Below are 20990 nucleotides of genomic sequence, written 5' to 3'. Positions count from 1 at the left end.
TGTTGTATATATAAAGGTAGTGAGTCCTAAAGCATTTGGATTAAAAGAGATGAAGGCTGTTATTTATTTAGTAGTAGAAAAGCCATTGGTGCTATTAAAAAAAATGTGACTATCCACCCCCATTCTGGCTGAGTAGGGAAACAATGCCTGAACTGTTTAGCCGCAACAGGAGTGACACGGACCTCTCCTTACTTGGAGATTTAATTATAACTTTAATTTACAGTCCCTAGTCTAGAAAAAAAGAATACATCAAACACTCTGCCATTGTTTCCCCAAGGTTAAAATCTCAACTGTATCCATAGACAGAGAAAATGGCACACATCCGTGATCCTTTCCAAAACAACAAATACTTCTACCCACAAAACAGAACAGGCAGCTTATTACTCCCTCCTTCCCCCCAAAAAAGCCAACATAAACAAAAACAAAACAAAAAAACCCAAAACACAACATTAATCATTTCTTTCATTTGCTCTGTCTGCTCTCAGTGATTGATAAATTACAGTACTTCGTTTGAAGGGACTCAGAGCTGATTTTGGCAAGGTATGGAGAGGGATGTTATAGCGTCTTTCCTTCTCGAGATAACTACACTGCACACTGACTACCTTCCTGAGACTCTGGCAGGAGGCCTCCTTTACGATGAGCAGATCTTTCACACAGTCAGCTTTCCTTGTCTTTTTCATCTCCAACACACTAGGACACCAGAACAGCATCTGCTTTTGACGTCATGTACCAAGAGGTTACAGCACAGGAAAAGTTGTGTTTTTGTTCTATTTGACCTATTTGTTAGCATAGCATCAATTAATATTATTAGTTCACTGGCCTGTGTCTGTGTTTATGTTTGGAAAAGCAACAGGCAAACTGTTCCTGGACATTTTTAAAGGCAACAGTGAAAGAGCTGGCCTAATTCTGCACTATCTTACTTCCTTCGGTATCTCCCAGATACGAAGCAAGGCTTAGAAACACTCTAGATGCAGCCCCATTGACTCTTCTGATATATTTTTTTAAGTGCTGATGCAGAAATGAGATTATTTGGAATATTGGTATAGTATTGAGTAGGCATTTATAACTCAATTTCTAAATTTCTGCCAGAACCTCAGAATTCCTTGTTGACTTCCTGGCCATAAGAGACAGTCTAAATAAAAACAGAATAAAATAATTTATTAAGAAGAGGGGAGAAAATGACTGGGATAAGGATTTGGGGAAGAAGGATAATAAAACAAGCAGTAAGGAAAAGTACATTTAACATACAGAAACTCAGGCCCACCTTAAAAAAAATGGCTACAAAGTTAAAAAAAATTAAAAAACAAAACAAAAAACCCACTTCTTCCCTTCCACAGTTACAACAATAACAACAAAAAGAACTTGTGTTCTACTTGACAAGGCATATGGACTAAATATCTGGCATTATGATCTGAATGTTTGTGTCCACCTCCCCAAATTTATATGTTCAAGTGGAAATCCCCAGTATGGCTGTATTTGGAAAATGGCTTCTAAGGAATAATTAAGTTTAATGAGGTCATGAGGGTGGGACCCTAATCCTACAGGATTAATGTCCTTATGAGAGGAGACATTAGTGAGCTCTCTCCCTGCAAGCATACAGGCCCTGAGGAAAGGCCATGTGAGAACATAGTAAGAAAGCAAGGTCTACAAGCCAGGAAGGGAGCCCTCCCTAGAAACTGAACTGGTCAGAACTTTCATCTTGGATTCTCCAGGCTCTAGAACTGTGAGAAGATAAATTTCTCTTGCTTAAGCCATGTAGTCTGTGGTATTTTGTCAGAGCAGTCCAAACAGACTAATGTATAAGGCAAGGAGTTTAGTGACTATTTTTAGCTGCTCTTTAAAGTTAATGGATGAACTGAAAAACAGAATGGACTACTTCTCTCCCACCCCAAAAAGGCCACCCCCATTTTTATTCCTATTCCATTGAAACAGATTTAAAAAGAAGTTAACGCTCAATGTTGGCAAAGATGAGAACAAGTAGGCACTCTTTTTTTTTCCCATCTTGCCACTCCTTTTTTTTTTTTTAATTAACATATATGTATTATTTGCTTCAGGGGTACAGGTCTGTGAATCATCAGTCTTAACACAATTCACAGCACTCACCATAGGACGTATCCTCCCCAACGTCCATAAACCAGCCACCCTATCCCTATCCTCCCACCCCCCAGCAATCCTCAGTTTGTTTCCTGAGATTAAGAGTCTCATAGTTTTTCTCCCTCCCCAGTCCCATCTTGTTTTTTCCTTCCCTTCCTCCCTTAATACCCATTTTTTTCCTTCCCTTCCTCCCTTAATACCCATTATTAATACCTCCTTAATCCCCGCCCTGCCTCTCAAATTCCTCATATCAGAGATACCATATAATTGTCTTTCTCTAATTGACTTACTTCACTTAGCGTAATACCCTCTAGTTCCATCCACGTCGTTGAAAATGGCAGGATTTCATTTCTTTTGATGGATGCATAGTATTTCATTGTGTGTGTGTGTGTGTGTGTGCGTGTGTGTATACACACACCACCTCTTCTTTATCCATTCATCTGTTGATGGACATCTAGGTTCTTTCCATAGTTTGGCTATTGTGGACATTGCTGCTATAAACATTCAGGTGCACAAGTCCCCTTTGGATCACTACATTTGTATCTTTAAGGTAAATACCTAGTAATGCGATTGCTGTGTCAAAGGGTAGCTCTGTTTTCAACTTTTTGAGGAACCTCCATGCTGTTTTCCAGAGTGGCTGCAGCAGCTTGCATTCCCACCAACAGTGTAGGAGGGTTCCCCTTTTTCCGCATCGTCGCCAACATCTGTCATTTCCCAACTTATTAATTTTAGCCATTCTCACTAGTATGAGGTGGTATCTCACTGTGATTTTGATTTGTAGTTCCCTAATGGCAAGTAATGTTGAGCACTTGTTCATGTGTCTGTTGGCTGTTTGGATGTCTTCTTTGCAAAAATGTCTGTTCATGTCTTCTGTCCATTTCTTGATTGGGTTATATATTCTTTGGGTGTTGAGTTTGATAAGTTCTTTATAGATTTTTGGATACTAGCCCTTTATCTGATATGTCATTTACAAATATCTTCTCCCATTCTGTCGGTTGTCTTTTGGTTTTGTTGACAGTTTCCTTTACTGTGCAAAAGCTTTTGATCTTGATGAAGTCCGAATAGTTCATTTTTGCTGTTGCTTCCCTTGCCATTGGTGATGTTTCTCGAAGAATTTGCTGTGTCTGAGGTTGAAGAGGTTGCTGCCTGTGTTCTCCTCAGGGATTTTGATGAATTCCTGTCTCACTGTGAGGTCTTTCATCCATTTTGAGTCTATTTTTGTGTGTGGTGTAAGGAAATGGTTCAATTTCATTTTTCTGCATGTGGCTGTCCAATTTTCCCAACACCATTTGTTGAAGAGACAGTCTTTTTCCCATTGGACATTCTTTCCTTCTTTGTTGAAGATTAATTGACTATAGAGTTGAAGGTCCATTTCTGGGTCCTCTATTCTTTCCATTGATCTATGTGTCTGTTTTTATGCCCATACCATACTGTCTGGATGATTACAGCTTTGTAATAGAGCTTGAAGTCTGGAATTGTGATGCCGCCAAGCAAGTAGGCACTCTTAAACCTACTTTTAAAAGCAAATTTTCAGGGAGAAATCTAATAATATGTATTCAAAACCTTTAGATATTCAGCTAAACATTCTATTTCTAGGAAATTAATCTGAAGTAATGAACAGGACATATGTAAATATCTATGAATATGTGCATCATAATATTATTTATATAAACAAAACATTGGAAATAATCTAAATTTCCAACATATGTTTTTGACTAAATATATTATGATGAACATATATGAAGGAAAATTATAATCTATTTTATAGTATGACAGATTTTTTTACAATTTTGTTCAGTTACTCACTGTATAGTACATCATTAGTTTTTGATGTAGTGTTCAATGATTCATTAGTTACATATGAACACCTAGTGCACATCACAACATGTGCCCTCCTTAATACCCATCACACTGTTTACCCCTACCCCCCCCCAACTTCTGAGACCCTCAGATCATTTCCCAGGGTCCACAGTCTCTCATGGTTCATTTCTCTCTGATTTCTCCCCCCTCAGATTTCCTTCCCTTCCCCTGTGGTCCTCTGTGCTATTGCTTATGTTCTGCATATGAGTGAAACCATATGGTAATTGTCTTTCTCTGCTTTAGTTACTTCATTTCACATAATCCTCTTCAGTTCTATCCATGTTGATCCTTTCTGATGGCTGAATAATATTCCATTGTATATATGTACCTCATCTTCTTTATCCATGCATCTGTTGAAGGGCTATTGTGGACATTGCTGCTATGAATATTGGGGTGCATGTGCCCCTTCTTTTCACTATATCTGTATCTTTGGGGTAAATACCTAGTAGTACAATTGCTGGGTTGTAGGGTAGCTCTACTTTTAACATCTTGAGAAACCTCCATACTGTTTTCCAAAGTGGCTGCATTGCATTCCCACATGTGTAGGAGGATTCCCCTTTCTCTACGTCCTCACCAATGTTTGTTGTTTCCTATTTTGTTAATTTTTGCCATTCTAGCTGGTGTAAGGTGGTAGATCATTGTGGTTTTGATCTTTATTTCCCTGATTGCTAATAATGGTGAGCATTTTTTCATATGTCTGTTAGCCATTTTTATGTCATTTCTGGAGGAGTGTCTGTTCATGTCTTCTGCCCATTTTTGACTGGGCTATTTGTTTTCTGAGTGTTGAGTTTCAGAATCTTCAAAAATCTTGGAAATCAGCCCTCCGACTGTAATGTCATTTGCAAATATCTTCTCCCATTCCATGGGTTGCGTCTTAGTTTTGTTGACTGTTTCATTTGCTGTGCAGAAGCTTTTTATCTTGATAAAGTCCCAAAAGTTCATTTTTGCTTTTGTTTTCCTTGCCTTTGGAGACATGTCTTAAAAAAAGTTATTGTGGCCAATGTCAAATAGGTTACTGCCTATGTTCTCTAGGATTTTGATGGGTTCCTGTCTCACATTGAGATCTTTCATCCATTTTGAGTTTATCTTTGTGTATGGTGTAAGGGAATGGTCCAGTTTCATTCTTCTATATGTAGCTGTCCAATTTTCCCAGCACCACTTATTGAAGAGATTGTCTTTTTTTCCATTGGATATTTTCCTGATTTGTTAAAGATTAGTTGACCATACAGCTGAGGGTCCATTTCTGGAGTCTTATTCTGTTCCATTGGTCTATGTGTCTGTTTTTGTGCCAATACCATGCTGTCTTGGTGATCACAACTTTGTAATATAGCTTGAGGTCAGGCAACATGACACCCCAAACTTTGGTATTTACTTTTTTTTTTCCATTATTCCCTTGGAGATTTGGGGTGTTTTCTGGTTCCATACAAATTTTAGGACTGTTTGTTCCAGCTCTTTGAAAAATGCCAATAGTATTTTAATAGGGATGGCTTGAAAGTATAAATTTTCCCCTGGCAGGATAGATATTTTAACAATGTTTACTCTTCCAGTCCATGCGCATGGAATATTTTTCCATCTCTTTGTGTCCTCCTGAATTTCTTTTGTAAGTGTTCTGTAGTTTCTAGGGTATAGATCCTTTACCTCTTTGGTTAGGTTTATTCCTAGGTATCTTGTGGGCTTTGCTGCTATTGTGAGTGGAACTGATTCCTTAATTTTTCTTTCTACAGTTTGCATTGTTAGTGTATAGAAAAGGAACTGATTTCTGTGCATTGATTTTGTATCCTGCCATATTGCTGAACTGCTGTATGAGTTATAGTAACTTGGGGGGTGGAGTCTTTGAGGGTTTCCACATAAAATATCATGTCTGCAAGGAGAGGGAGTCTGACTTCTTCTTTGCCAATTTGGATGCCTTATTTTTTTTTGTTGTCTGATTGCTGAGGCTTGTACCTCTAGCACTACACTGAACAACAGTGGTGAGAGTGGGCATCACTGTCATGTTCCTGACCTTAAGGGAAAACTCTCAGCTTTTCCCCATTGATAATGATATTTGCTGTGGGCTTTTCATGGATGGTCTTTATGATATTGAGGACTGTTCCCTCTATTCCTATACTCTGAAAAGTTTTAATCAGGAATGGATGCTGTACTTTGTCAAATGCTTTCTCTGCATCATGTATTTTCTTTTGTTAATATGCTCTATCACATTGATTGATTAGTGAATGCTGAACCACCCTTGCATCCCAGAAATAAATCCCACTTGGTCATGGTAAATAATCCTTTCAATGTACTGTTGGATCCTATTTGCTAGGATCTTGATGAGTATTTTGGCATCCATGTTTATCAGGGATATTGGTCTGTAACTCTCCTTTTTGATGGGGTCTTTGCCTGATTTGGGGATGAGGGTAATGCTGGCCTCATAGATGGAGTTGGAGTTTTCCTTCTGTTTCTATTTTTTGAAACAGCTTCAGTAGAATAGGTATTATTTCTTCTTTAAATGCTTGGTAGAATTCTCCTGGGAAGCTATCTGGCCCTGGACTTTTGTTTTTTGGGGAGGTTTCTGATTACTACTTCAATTTCATTACTGGTTATTGGCCTATTCAGATTGTCTATTTCTTCCTGTTTCAGTCTTGGTAGTTTGTAAGTTTCCAGGAAAGCATCCATTTCTTCCAGGTTGCTTAATTTGTTGGCATATAGTTGCTGGTAATAATTTCTAATAACTTTCTATTTTCTTGGTGGTGTTCATGTTCTCTCCCCTTTCATAAATGATTTTATTAATTTGGGTCCTCTTTTTTGGGGTGTAAATGTAACTAGTTGTTTATCGATTTTATTAATTCTTTCAAAGAACCAGCTCCTAGTTTTGTTGATCTGTTCTACTGTTTTTCTGGTTTCTATTTCATTTACTTCTGGTCTAATCTTTATTATTTTGCTTCTCCTACTTGGTTTAGGTTTTATTTGCTGTTCAGCTCCTTTAGGTATAAGGTTAGTTTGTGCATTTAGAACTTTCCTAATTTTCTGAGAGAGGCTTGGAAGGCTATGTATTTCTCTCTTATGATCACCTTTGCAGTATCCCATCGGTTTTGGACTGAAGTGTTTTCATTCTCATTAGTTTCCATGAATTGTTTAATTCATGGAAAGGATGCTCTTTAACTTCCAAATGTTTGAATTCCTTCCAAATTTTTTCTTGTGATTGAATTCCAGTTTCAAGGCATTGTGGTCTGATAACACGCAGGGAATAATCTCAATCTTTTGTTATTGCCTGATACCTGATCTGTGACCTAGTATGTGGTCTATTTTGGAGAAAGTTCTATATGCATTCGAGAAGAATGAGTATTCTGATGTTTTAGGGTGGGATATTCTGTATATATCTACGAAGTCCATCTGGTCCAATGTATCATTCAAAGCTCTTCTGTCTTTGTTGATCTTCTTTTAGATGATCTGTCCAATGCTGAGAGTGGAGTGTTAAAATCTCCTGCTATTAGTGTATTATTGTTGATTTGATTATTTTGGTTAACAGCTGGCTTATACAATTGACTGCTTCCATGCTGGGGACATAGATATTTACAACTGTTACATTTCTTGTTGGATAGACCCTGTGAGATTGATATAGTATCCCCCTGGATCTCTTATTACAGACTTTGGTTCAAATTCTAATTTGTCTGATGTAAGAATTGCTACCCCAGCTATTTTTTTTAGGTCTGTCGGCATGATAAATTGTTCTCCATTCCCTAACTTTCAGTCTGGAGATGTCTTTAGATTCAAAATGAGTCTCTTGTAGACAGCATATGGATGGGTCCTGTCTTTATATCCAACCTGCAACCCTGTTCCGTTTCATGGGAGCATTTAGGCTGTTCACATTGAGAGTTACTAAAGTGTGACAGATTTTACTGACATGAAAACCATCATCATATTTTTAGGTGAAACACCGCTAAAAATATTAGGAAAAAAAAAGTATTACAGCACAATTTCATTCTTGTATGTATGTATTTTAATTTCTTTTTTTTTTAAGATTTTATTTATTTATTTGACAGAAAGAGACACAGCGAGAGAGGGAATACAAGCAGGGGGAGTGAGAGAGGGAGAAACAGGCTTCCCACCACGCAGGGAGCCCGATATGGGGCTCGATCCCATGAAGCCAGGATCATGACCTGAGCCGAAGGCAGAGGCTTAACCCACTGAGCCACCCAGGCGCCCCTATGTATTTTAATTTCTAAGAATATATATATGCAGACAATGTTGCTTAATAGAAAACAGAGCAAAACATTACTTTGGCTAGTGGGACTACAGATGCATATTTTTTAAGTGCATATCTGTATTCCCAAATTAGATTATATTAATCATGGATTACCTGAATGGTTTAAAAATGTTAGGGAGCCAGCAGAATATAGCTTGTAGTTTAAGCTGGAAGAGATGTTCAATGAGGCCAGAAGGTCAAAATGGAACCCAAGGAAACTTTAATATCAAAGGGAAATCAGAGATCATCAAACAACAGAAGTAGAATGAGTAACACACAAATAAAGAGAAAGAAAATTTTAAGATAATGTTTATAGACATAAAAGGAAGTCAATTTCAAAAAGATGTTTCAACAGTGTCAAATGTTGCAAAGAAGTTATTAATAATAGGAGCCCCTAGGTGGCTCAGTTGGTTAAGCGTCTGACTCTTGATTTCTGCTCAGGTCATGATCTCAGGATCCTGAGATCAAGCCCTGCCTGGGGCTCTGCATTGAGCATGGAGCCTGCTTTGGATTGTTTCTCTCCCTCTCCCTCTGCCTTGACACCCTGATTCCTGCTCATGTGTCCACATGCCCTCTCTGTCTCTGTCTCTCAAAAAAAGCTATTAATAATAATTACCATTAAAAAATAATAATAATTACCATTATTTAGGATGACAGCTAACATGTAGTTGATTTAACAATAGGACCATTGTTAACATTCCCAATCACCAACACCAGTGGGAGGGTGCGAAGGAAGAGAGGAAATAGAGAGTACTAGAATAAACCACTTCCTCAAGAAGTTCAAATGAAAGTAGGAAGAGAACGTGGGGTAACAACTCACAGTAGAGGAAGGGTAAAGGTAAAGTCAGGAAGGTGCATTCCTAAAGTCAGGAAGGTGCATTACAGAACAGCTGTGAAACTCAGTGAGAAAATGTCAAATGTGCCATTTTCAAAGAGGGAAACTATCACACAAATGCAGGAAATTATATATTTTTCCCATTTCGACGAAGATATAAAAGCCATTGTTTTTGAATGTGTCTTTTTAAAGTCCATTCCAAGAAATGAACAAGAGAACTAAGAAGACTTATACTAAAGACCTAGAACCAGTGAGATCCAGTTCCTATTACTTTACTTACTGTAGTAACACTCACAATCTAGATAAATTATCCTTATTTCAGTTCCCCTCAAGACTGGAGGACTCAATTTCCATATTCAGAACAATGTAATATAGGGGCGCCTGGGTGGCTCAGTGGGTTAGGCCTCTGCTTTCCGCTCAGGTCATGATCCCAGGGTGCTGGGATTGAGCCCTGCATTGGGCTCTCTGCTCAGCAGGGAGCCTGATTCTCCCCCTCTCTCTCTGCCTGCCTCTCTGCCTACTTGTGATCCCTGTCGGTCAAATAAATAAATAAAATCTTAAAAAAAAATAACAACGTAATATAAATAAAACTCTTAAATGGTGTTCTCATACTGAAGTTAATAACACATGTTATTATATTTATCAAGGGCAAAAAGGTAGGCAAGGAATAAAAAGCATCATAACTCTACTTTCTAAAGACACTATTAAAATGTTATTCGTTTTCTTCCAATCTTTTGTGTACAGTATTTTCTTGTCTAAAATTACTGAATTCTTGCCCATCCCCTCAAATTATTATAATTATTTACTTAAATGCATTTCCCAGACACCTGTAAAATAAAATAGGAATATTTAGGTAAAAAGGATTTGCATCACCCAAGAGAAAAAGAGTCAAGACCTACTATTTGTTTTTGCATCACCACAGTGAGTTTTTTTCTTCTAGCATTAACAAAACATTGCCCTCAATCAAAGCTTAACAATTAAGGATAATCTGAGTTTTGCTAATGTCACATATCATCTTGTCCTTTCTGAGTAACTGACTGGGGTCCTAAAACCCCAATCCCACTCCTGATAAAAATTCCAATGTCTTTCAAGACTTCTACCTCCTTTTGGAGCTGAGGTTCTTATGGTCACTATTGGCTTTGTTAGCTTTCACTAAACTCTTCACCTCAGTTCTATCTTATGGAACTCTTCTCTTCATTCTTTTTTTTTTTTTTTTAAAGATTTTATTTATTTATTAGAGAGAGAGAGCAAGCACAGGCAGACAGAGTTGCAGGCAGAGGCAGAGGGTGAAGCAGGCTCCCTGCTGAGCAAGGAGCCCAATGTGGGACTCGATCCCAGGACGCTGGGATCATGACCTGAGCCGAAGGCAGCCGCTTAACCAACTGAGCCACGCTAGATGTGGAAGTCAACCTCTTCTGAAGAAACCCTGGAGGCAGGTGGCAGGGGGCAGGTACAAAGGGCTGTCGTTTACATTAAAGCAACTTTTGCAATTTAAAGTTGAGTCTTAAGAAAAACCAGTTCCTAAAGGTCCACTGTTCACTTCACATATAATAATTTCTTAATGGACGGGGCACTTGGGTGACTCAGTCAGTTAAGCATCCGACTCTTCACTTCAGCTCAGGTCATGATGTCAGGGTAGGGAGATCAAGCCCTGCATCAGGCTCCATGCTGGGTGTAGAGCTTGCTTAAGATTCTCTCTCTCTCTCTTCCTCTGCCCCTCTCCCTCTTTCCTCCTCTGCACGTGCTCTCTCCTGTCTCTCTCTCTCTCTCAAAAAAATAAATAAATAAAAATAAAAATATTACTGGAGACATTCCTAAAAGGTGTATTGTCTTGCCATATGGCTCAGCTTCTTTTCTCCCTTCTCGGACATCTTCTCCCCTTCTCTCTCCCTGGTTGCCTCCTATTTCCATCCCTGCAATTTCTATTTACTTCTTATGAAGAAGCATTTATTGACCTTTTCTCCTATCTCCTAAGACACCAGCATGATTCAAATTTTAAGTGTGTATAGGAATTACCTGGGGTCTTCTTAAAATGATTATTCTAAGTCAGTAGGTCTGGCATGGGGCCAGAGATACTTCATTTCTAATCAGCTCCCAGGCAATGTTGCTGAACTACTTTTTTTTTTTTTAAGATTTTGTTTATGTATTTGAGAGAAAGGGAGAGAGAGAGAGAGCATAGCAGACAGAGAGGCAGGCAGACAGAGAGGGGGAATCAGGCCCTCTGCTGAGCAGAGAGCCAATGTGGGGCTTGATCCCAAGACCCCGGGATCATGACCTGAGCTGAAGGCAGAGGCTTAATCCACTGAGCCACCCAGGTGCCTCATGAACTACTCTTGAATAGCAAAGTTATAGACCATGTTTTCAGGACTTCACTTTCTAAGTCTAAAGCCACTTTTCAAGGTAAAATAATAACAATTCTCACAAAAGGAATAATTTCAGTATTAACTGTTACCACATTTTTTTCACTCTGCTACATTAACAGCCGGTTCAATGTCATCATACTATGTTCCCAGCTTAGGTCCATTGGGCATAGTTAATTATGCCCTCTCTATTTAACAAATAGTTAATACAACCTCACACTTTGTAAAATATATTACCAAAGGTTAAATGAGCAATATGTGTTTGTGCTTCTCTTAGAGGAAGAAACAATAATCTTAACCCTAGATGAAGAAAATTTGTAGCAGAGACAATGCTGACCAAATATTCCATGTGCTTTCTTGGGTTGGGGCTGTTACAATCATAAGCAGAAGTGAGTTTTGTCACTTTTGTGCATAAGCACACCTCTTCCATTGATCTCCTCTCTCCTTACTCTCATTGGAGAGATCAATGCACCTGAAGAGGACACCACAGATGAGACCTTGGGCTCTGCTGGACCCCTTGATCTTAGCTTTGTGAGACCCTAAGCAGGTCCCTGGACTTGTACCTGGACTATGAGTTAATAAATTGTATTAAGACGCTAAGTTTGTGGCAATTGGTTACAAAACAATAGAAAACTAATACAAAAAGTCAATATATAATTTTGAATCAGGCTGAAAGTATTAATATTGCTGATTTCATTCCATCTGCTAGCTACAGTCACCAGTTCCAGTTCAAATGGTTGGCTTCGTTGGCTAACACCATCCTAGACAAAACTTTGGCACCCACTGAAACTCTGAAAAGCCAGACATTCCTTGGCATAATATTACAGAAAGAATTCAAAGGACTAGAGACAGATTATGGCTTGAATCTTTCACATGGTTCCTACCTATTCACTTTCTCACTTATCCATCCTACTCCCCCGTATGATATACAAGAATATATGTTCATGATTATCATAGAAATCATTCAGTAAGGAAATCACTGGGCTTTCTAAAAAGCATTTTATTGGCTGTTCTCCCTAGACTGGAAATGCTAATGGCAGGGGCTGCAATGAAACTGAGTTCCTGGTGATCATATCTTGGAGAAAGAATTAACAGGTGCAGATCTCTCTAGGATGAGATGGGAAGACAACCCATAAAATTCTTCATTGAATTTTTTAATCCAAAAACTCCCTGAGTTAATAAATAGAGGTTGTAAACATAAAGAAATCACCACTCTCCTTAATTACCAATCTTGAATCAGTTGATGGATCTAGAATTTCTCGAATGAAGGAGAGAACAGAAACCCTTGAAGAAGCATCCTGTACACAGTGAACTTTTCTTTTCTTTCTCCCATGAAAATTAACTGCACTAAGGTAAAAGATTCCAAAAACCTTTAGTGATTATTCAATACTGGCCTCTAGAGAAGAAAAATATCTAAAATCTAAGGTTTGCTGCTTAGGACCAAGGCCTATAGGTGTCAGTTGATTAAGTGGATTGTGTCCTAAAAGTACCTAACAATAGATCTAATAAAACTCAAATTCCAAACTGTGATTCCTTCCCCAGGCGTGAACTATTTTCAGCAACAATTTGGTCATGCTGGAATATTCCTGTCCAAGTGAGAGGTAAGTTTTTATATACCTGGGCATTCAACACTGAGATGGAAAGATACAGATTGGCAGACCCCTTATTGTTGAGGCATATTCCATTTTTAGGTATTCTACTCTGGTCTGTTTATCATATGAGCCTAAAACCTGCCAGATGTAGCAGATGGAAACCAGAATAATAAAATGCTCTCTGGCTAGTTTCAAAGTTCGATTCAAGCAGTCTGTTAGTCAGACTAGGTAGTGAACCATCAGATCCAATTGTGTCAAACTGTTCCTAGAATGGCAGGGTACTCTGCTACTATCCAGGGTACCATAGCAAGTCCCCAGAGAAGAATTTTAGTAGAGTTCTTTAAGATTTGAGAGTAAGTCACATTTCCTTCTGCCAGGGAAGAAACTGCTCCTGACATCCTTTCGGACTTCAATGAAATTTGCAAATCTGACCACAGGACACGTGGTGACCTGGTGATTTAAAGAGCTCATTGTGAACTGGATGCTACCTTTTCCATTCTAGCCAGAAACTTAGCTGGGACAGAAGTTTGGCTGTGACATGTTCCAGTGGTGTGAATAGGATGGGACTCCAGGCACAACTCCGTGGTCTGTGCAGGCTCCTCACTCTCCTAACATGAAGAAGTCACTGTGAAGAAGTCCTCCCTGCACCTGCCTTTACAGTCTTATGGGGAAAAGCCTATGACCAACCTACTGAGGATGAAAGTCAACCTACTGAAGACAAAATCTCTAACTAACAGATACTTCTTTGTGACAGACCAACAGAAGCCAGAGGGAAACCTACTATGAAGCCACAGCCTGCAATAAACAAATAATAAAATGACAGCCTCTCTCAAGGGTGACCCCAAGGTGACACAGAATGTTCGGAGAAATGAAAACCTGACAATTGTCTGACATACAAGCAGCATTTCTCACTGTCCAATTTGCTTAGAACGAGATCAGGATCTATTCTGCTTTCTGAATGGTTGGAAATGGTCTGTCTAGCTGTTCAGAGACCCATAAAGAGCCAGATATCAGGTCTAGAGACAAGGATGTTTGGCAAGAATTGCCCAGAGCTGAGACTGTGCTCCAGGGGCTTACTTGCAAGATAGCCCCACATCAGAGAAGTTCTTAATAATAAGAGAGGATAGAACTGTCCACGTAAGGACTGTCCATTGTGTTTCTTCTCAAGGCAATCTAGTGCAAGGGTCACAAACTCCAAAATCTACAAGTGTCAGATAGGTTCCATAAACAAGGGAAGAGAATTTGGTGAAAGACGACAGCAGACGTTTGGAATCATGGCAAACTAGAGAGATTCTATTCTAGCTTAAGAAGGCAGCTTTGAATCTTACCGTATTGGAAGGTGCACGCAGTGTTGCCAGATCTTCCTTCAATTGTTTTCCAAGAGAGGTCATAAATCAAACTTTTTAGATGAAATTTCCTGATTTTTAAAATGCCATGAGGGCCAAACACTCAAGTCTCTGGGCACATTTGGTGCCAGGGCTGTCCCTCTCTGTGTCACTTGGTCTACTATTGCTTGATACTCCTAAAAAAAACCCAGCCCGAGTGGCAAGGATGGAGACTACATATTGACTCAACTCTTCCTCACTAAGATCCACGAGGCTCGCACTACTAAAAAAACACCACATTTGCCAGCAGAACTGCCATTCCTTCCGCTGTTAGACATTGGACATATTGCAAAATCCGTCAGATCTTGGTGGATGATTGATTAGTTAGGGCTCTTTTATCATGTGAGAGCAGCACATTGTACTCAGAGATATTCATTCTGGATTTGAATTTAATTTTTCTTTTGGTACCACTACTGTTAGACTTATTTAATGCCTTATGCTAAGCCACACAACTTTATCTCTAACTAAGGAATTAACTCCACAGTTAAGGAAATAAGTCAATGGGATGATTATTATGGTTTTCATGGCTCTCACTATGCACTCTAATACCTAAAAGGAGCTAGCCTTAAGGATGATAGACTGACTAATTATTGAAGGCTCTGTTACTGCCTTTTCAGACACAACACTATCTTCCAAAATGTAGTTTAAAAATTGTGGTATGTTTTGGAGGCCTCTCACTGGCTCAGTCAGTACAGCATGCAACTCTTTTTTTTTTTTTTTTTTTTTTTTTTTTTTTTTTTTTAAAGATTTTATTTATTTATTTGACAGAGAGAGATCACAAGTAGATAGAGAGGCAGGCAGAGAGAGAGAGAGGGAAGCAGGCTCCCTGCTGAGCAGAGAGCCCGATGCGGGACTCGATCCCAGGACCCTGAGATCATGACCTGAGCCGAAGGCAGCGGCTTAACCCACTGAGCCACCCAGGCGCCCCAGCATGCAACTCTTGATCTCAGGGTCATGAGTTCAAGACCCATGTTGGGCATAGAGCTTACTTTAGAGAAAGGAGTACTTTTTTGTACCAGACATCATTAATATATAGTGCTTTCTTTCTCTAAAGCTAAAATACACAGGTCAGAAATGAAGGTAGAAAGGGAAGAAGTCCTTGTCATGATATGATGCTTAGTGAGTGTTATGGATTGAATAGTGTCCCTTATGAAGATGGTAATGTCCTTAATCCTCCAGTACTAGTGAATATGATCTTATTTGGAAAAAGGAGCTTTGCAGATGATCGAGTTAAAACAAGGTCGTAAGGGTGAGCTCTAATCCAATATGACTGATGTCTTCATCAAAATGGGAAATTTGGAATAGAGACACTCATGTACAGAGGGAAGTTGATGTAAAGACATAGGGAAAATGTCATCTGTAAGCCAGGAAATATTTGATGCTACCAGAAGCAAGGAGAGAGGTAGAAACAGATTCTCCTTCACAGCTCCCAGAAGGACTCAATCCTGCTAACACCTTAATCTCAGACTTCAAGTTTCCAGAACTGTGAGACAATATATTCTATTGTTTAAGCTACCCAGGTTGTGGTATTTTCTTACAGCAGCATAAGAAACTAATTCAATGACCTATTTTCAATTTTTTTTTTTTTTGCTTTTTTCCTTGCAACTGTCTTTTGCTCATCTAGAAATTGGTAAATGAAGAAATGCATTCACTATGAGACCTAATGTATTTTCCACTCATTTAGAAGCTGAGACTGCTATGTAGCCATTTCAAGTTCTTTATTCCTGTTGAAAAAAAATTTAAAAAGAAGATTATACTGGTATGACAATAATCAAGACAAAATAGTGTTGTTGCCACATCTAAATCAAGTCTAGGAGTGCTGCTCCTTCAAGATGACTATTATACACAATAGACATTGTAAAAGAAGAGGTGGATACAATCACCCATAAGTAGGAACGAGGCTCAGACTCTTCCTGAATCATCATGTGGTTCATCTCAGAGAGAAGCCAAAAAAAAAAAAAAAAAAAAAAAAAAGAAAAAATCAAACATAAGGGAACTGTGTGAAAGCAAGAGACGTGTGAACTGGAGAGTGAAGAGGAGGTCATAAACACCAACTCCTGCTTCAAAGGAAGATAGGCCACCCTAAAGTACTTGTATTCTTTTGCTTGTCTTTTTAGTATGATGATTTTTTTTGGCATTTGAGATGAATTGGTACATTACAATGTATTGTTTCATCCATAAAGCATAGCACATTGACATGGGACTATGACAGAACTAGAGGAGGCATGGACATCCCTCGATGACAGTAAACTAAGCAATGGTAGCCTTGAGCCTTCCTCTTTGAGTGTGGTGACTGAAATCTATTAAGGAGAAGGTCCTTTCTGCTATATCTTAGTTCTTAGTTATTTGCATCATATTAAAATATGTGCATTATACTTGAAATATTTCCAAATGGTGTATATGGAAAGAAGGGAATGTATGTATGTTGTACAACCAATAATTAGTATGGGTAGACTTCTTCATTTCTGCTTCCTCTGTAGCTTCCATTCCTTTGTGGGAGTTGTGCAAACACTTCACCTGATTCTAGGTAGCTGTCAGGCACAGGATTCCAGATACATGTTAAACCAAAAGGATCAAGGCATGGGCAGGGATACCCAGGACTAGAAGAGAAGTTAGAACCCAGTCATCTGACAGCAGCTCCTAACAGAGTGAACACGTAAGTTCCCATTATACAGATCACTGAAATGCCTAAGTCCCTGGTTTCTGTTGGCTGGGTTATTCAGCATGCCATTCAGCAGTCTTCCAATAAATCCACCCAGATTTCTTCCTTCTTCTCCTCCCGCCCTGACTCCTGCCCTTCCTTCCTTAGTTAGCAAGAGTTCATTATTATCCCCTGTAGCCAAAGAATACTGATATATGTACTATCAGGCTTTTTTCTTTCTTTTTTTTTTTTTCCAAGGCTTTTTTCTCATAATATGTTGAAAGTTTAAATACAGCTCATTTAGTTATAAAGAGGATATTGAACTTGGTAGATAGGAAAGGTCTATCATGAAGCGTTACTGTGTATCCTGTTGTAGAACTGATAGTAAGAGAATATGGCACAGGATACTGTTGCTATGCCAGAAATCGTCTCGAACGCTTCCTAACCTTAATAAAATCTCTCCATCAGTGCAATATTTTGAAGTCTGAAATACAGGGAATTAAAAAAAAACAAAAAACAAAAAACAAAGTCAGATAGACAAAGAATAATTAGAGAAGGAAAGAAGAGAGAAAAAAGAGAAAGCAAATATGAGTCCGTAATGTCAAGGATAGACTACACCCACCTACCCGCAAAAGTCTGGATAGGACCAAACTAGCACAGCCAGAGAACATGCTCTTTCTCCTATTTCTCCTCACCACACCCCTTAGTGGCAATTGATGGAACATGTAGATGGTATATATTTTAAATCTCTCTCCCCCTATCTGCCTCTCTTTTATATTTGCTAAAAATATAAGAGATAGTAAAAATATCTTTCATATATATAAATGTCTGCAAAGTTAGTTAACATCTTTGACCAATTCTTATTATTAAAATGAAGAAGTCAAACTGGAGAGTTTCTACCAACTCTCAAAACTAAAACTGGGATTTGTAAACCTTTCTCTTTAAATAGCAACTATGTTTCCATGGACTAACCAATGAATTATAAATCAAATATTTAGAGTTCTAATTCTACCTCAAATTTAAAATCTTAGGGAGTAAAAACATTCCATCTGTACCTCGGTTTCATCAGTTAACCAGAGATGAGTTTTAATCCAACTAAACTACTCATACTTTTTAAAATAAAGTCAATATAGGGCCAACGATTCTTTATGTCATATATTTGTACTATTAATTTCTCCACTCTATCCTAACAAGTGTATTTCATTACATACATGGTTTGGTTACTTGTGTATAATATGCACAGACATATACATCATTTATAACTGTGTCTAGATTCAGTGAAAATGTAACAATCTCTACAAAAAGAAAGATTTAGCACATTCCTGTGATGACAAGCAGTGAGTTTGGAAAGCTACTTTCGTCTCTTTGGTTATCAGGCAAATAACTGAACACTGTAATGAACTATATAAATAATGAATTTGTGCACATACAGGCTTAATGATAGTGGTTTGAATAGTAATGCTGCTATTGCAGCTCTGTAATATAAGATCAATAAATAATTTTTTACCTTTAAATTAAAACTTTAATTAACTTAATTTTACCTTTAAATTAGAATTTTACTGATCATCCTGATCAGTAACTAATACAAACTAGTGGAATGTTAGTAAATTCCTACTTAAGTCTCCTAAAGTTACTCTTTGAAAAGTTTCCACAGGAGCTTCAGGCAGCCTAAAAGTTTCTGCAATTCAGAGTTTATCTCTCCCATACCATTTCCTGAGAATAAAACGTAGCATAAGTAAGCATTTTTAATCAATGACCATGCTTAAACTTTGAACACAAATTAACTGGCAATCAAATATATACTAAATGCTAAGGGTCACCTGGGTGGCTCAGTCTGTTAAGTGACTGCCTTAGGCTCAGGTCATGACCCCAGAGTCCCAGGATAGACTCATATCAGACTCCTTGCTCAGCAGGGAGTCTGCTTCTCCCTTTCCCACTGCCCCTCCCTGCAGCTTGTGCTCTCTTCCTCTCAGTCACTCACTCTCTAATAAATACATCTTTTTAAAAATGTACTAAATGCCTTGATATTCCTTATATACTTTTCAGAGAAAACTCAATATCCTGCCTTGAATCCACCCACGGGAACATAAAGAACTGGAAATACAAAGATAAAGTACAGAGAATTCATGCCACGACCTCAGATCAGTGACAGTGTCAAAAATACTTAGTACAAAATGATCTGTGAAACACATTTAGCAGTCCTTTTGATTTCAAGGTTAGAAAATGACATCTGCCTCCTGCTTTGCAAACCAGCAGTGATCCTAAAACAATTGGTTTGTCACTGTTGAGATAAGCAAACCAAGCTCAAAGTCCAGAAATTGCAAAAGGGAGGTAAATTTCAGCAAGGTTGCTGGCTGGGGACAGCGGCTTGCACCAAGAGAGAACGTAGTAGGCTGCCTTTTTCTCCTTGTTATTATACTGGAAAGTGCTCAACCTTGCCCTCTGACTGGGAACTTCAGCTGCTGAGGGCATATGGGTAAGGTGTTGTAATTCCTTCATTGGTATTCCGTGTCCCCCAGGTTCTTCAATCTGTCCAGTAGCCAACAGCCTAGAGCAGGGCACCCCACCGTTACACTGCCCGCTAGATCCACTGGCGGCTTCCGTCAGCCCGGAGATTGGTAGGACTTACTGGAAACTTTCTAGCAGGCTACAGCCCCAGCAAAGAAAATCCTACCGGGAGGGCTCCGGGTTCAGTAGGCGCGGCGGCTGGGGAAAGAAGACAGCAAGCTATCGATTACTCACAGTTTGCCTCGGAGACGGGGAGCACTAGGACGAGGCACGCCAGCAGCGCCCCGCAGCACCCACGCAGGACCCTCATTGCGAAGCGGGCGGAGGCGCGGGCGGAGGCGCGGGCGGTGACCCGGAGGGTGGCGCGTCGCGGCGGGGACTTGCGAGCCCGGGCGCCACTCACGGAGGACTGCGGCGCGGCGGCGCCTGAGAGCGAGCGCTCCGGCGGAACAGCGGGAGCCGGGGGCGGGGGGGCCGCCCGCTCCCAGCCCCCAGCCCGAGAGGGGAAGTGATAACGAGGACATTTCCAGGAAGCTTTACGAAGCTGGGGGCAGGGCTCAGGGAGAGTGGTGGAGGCCTAGTAAACACTGTCCAGACATCCTTCCTCGCCCGGTGTTTCGTTCCCTTTCTCCGCACTGTGAACTTTCCCAGGGAGAAGGGGAAGGAGACGTAGTAGAAACCGCCAGGGAGCTAGGGGGAGAGGCTGAGTGGCCCGGGGCACTTTGAGGACTCAGAGGAAGGAGTGTCCAGGCTTAGAAGGAAAAGTCCTGCAGAGACCAAAGGACGTTGGGATAGAAGCGAACAACGCACCAGAGACCAGAGATAATGGAAGCAACTGGGATAGTTTTGATCATCCAGTTTTCTTTTGTTCTTGCGTTTATGGTGTTTTTAAAAAAAAAATGTTTTGAGAAAAAAAAAAGAATGTATCAAATTCTATCACCTTCAAGCAGCTTGTTTTAATTTTTGGAATATAACCCCCGCATTTTGTGCTTAGACATACACATTCATCTGGAGCTAAAACGCCTGATTCAAATCTCATTAATTTTATCACTTACTAGTTCTGTAACTTTAAGCAAATTGCTTAATCTCTCTAAGCTTCAGTTGTATCATCTGTAAAATAGGGATAATAGTGGGTTTTCATAACGTTAATGTAAGGATTTAAGAGATAACATGTAAAGCAGATACTATGTATTAAATAGTATTACTGAAGGCATATTTGCTATTATCACTTGTAGAATTTCTGCCCAAAATGAACCTGTCGATTGATTTCCTAGGTGGGTGTATGAAATTCCAGAGGCTGATCATCTTTCAAGGGTCTCTTCTAGCTCTAGCTTTCTGTGGTTCTGTGCCCCAGCCAGATGAAAGTTGATATTAGAGTCACTTTTTCTGATAAGAACACTTGTGAGGGAATTATTGACTATATTATTCTTCCCTTTTTGAAATTCTTTTCCTTGCTGTGTCTGACTCTACCATATCAATCTATTCACCAG

General features: G+C 39.3%; 1 protein-coding gene across 1 annotated transcript in view; it reads right to left on the bottom strand.

The window, feature by feature from the left end:
* The window catches only part of PROS1 (protein S), a 69957-nt gene extending 49906 nt beyond the window's left edge, over positions 1 to 20051 (bottom strand). The window contains exon 1 of the mRNA XM_046003754.1: positions 19735 to 20051. Coding sequence (XP_045859710.1) covers positions 19735 to 19810 — 76 coding nt within the window. The 5' untranslated portion in view covers positions 19811 to 20051. The remainder of the gene's footprint in view (positions 1 to 19734) is intronic.
* Between the last annotated feature and the right edge of the window lie 939 nt (positions 20052 to 20990).

The sequence above is a fragment of the Meles meles genome, chromosome 4 (genome assembly GCF_922984935.1).
Source record: "Meles meles chromosome 4, mMelMel3.1 paternal haplotype, whole genome shotgun sequence".
Lineage (NCBI taxonomy): Eukaryota > Metazoa > Chordata > Mammalia > Carnivora > Mustelidae > Meles > Meles meles.
Note: the sequence above shows the minus strand (reverse complement) of the source record. Positions and strands in the feature narration are given on the sequence as shown.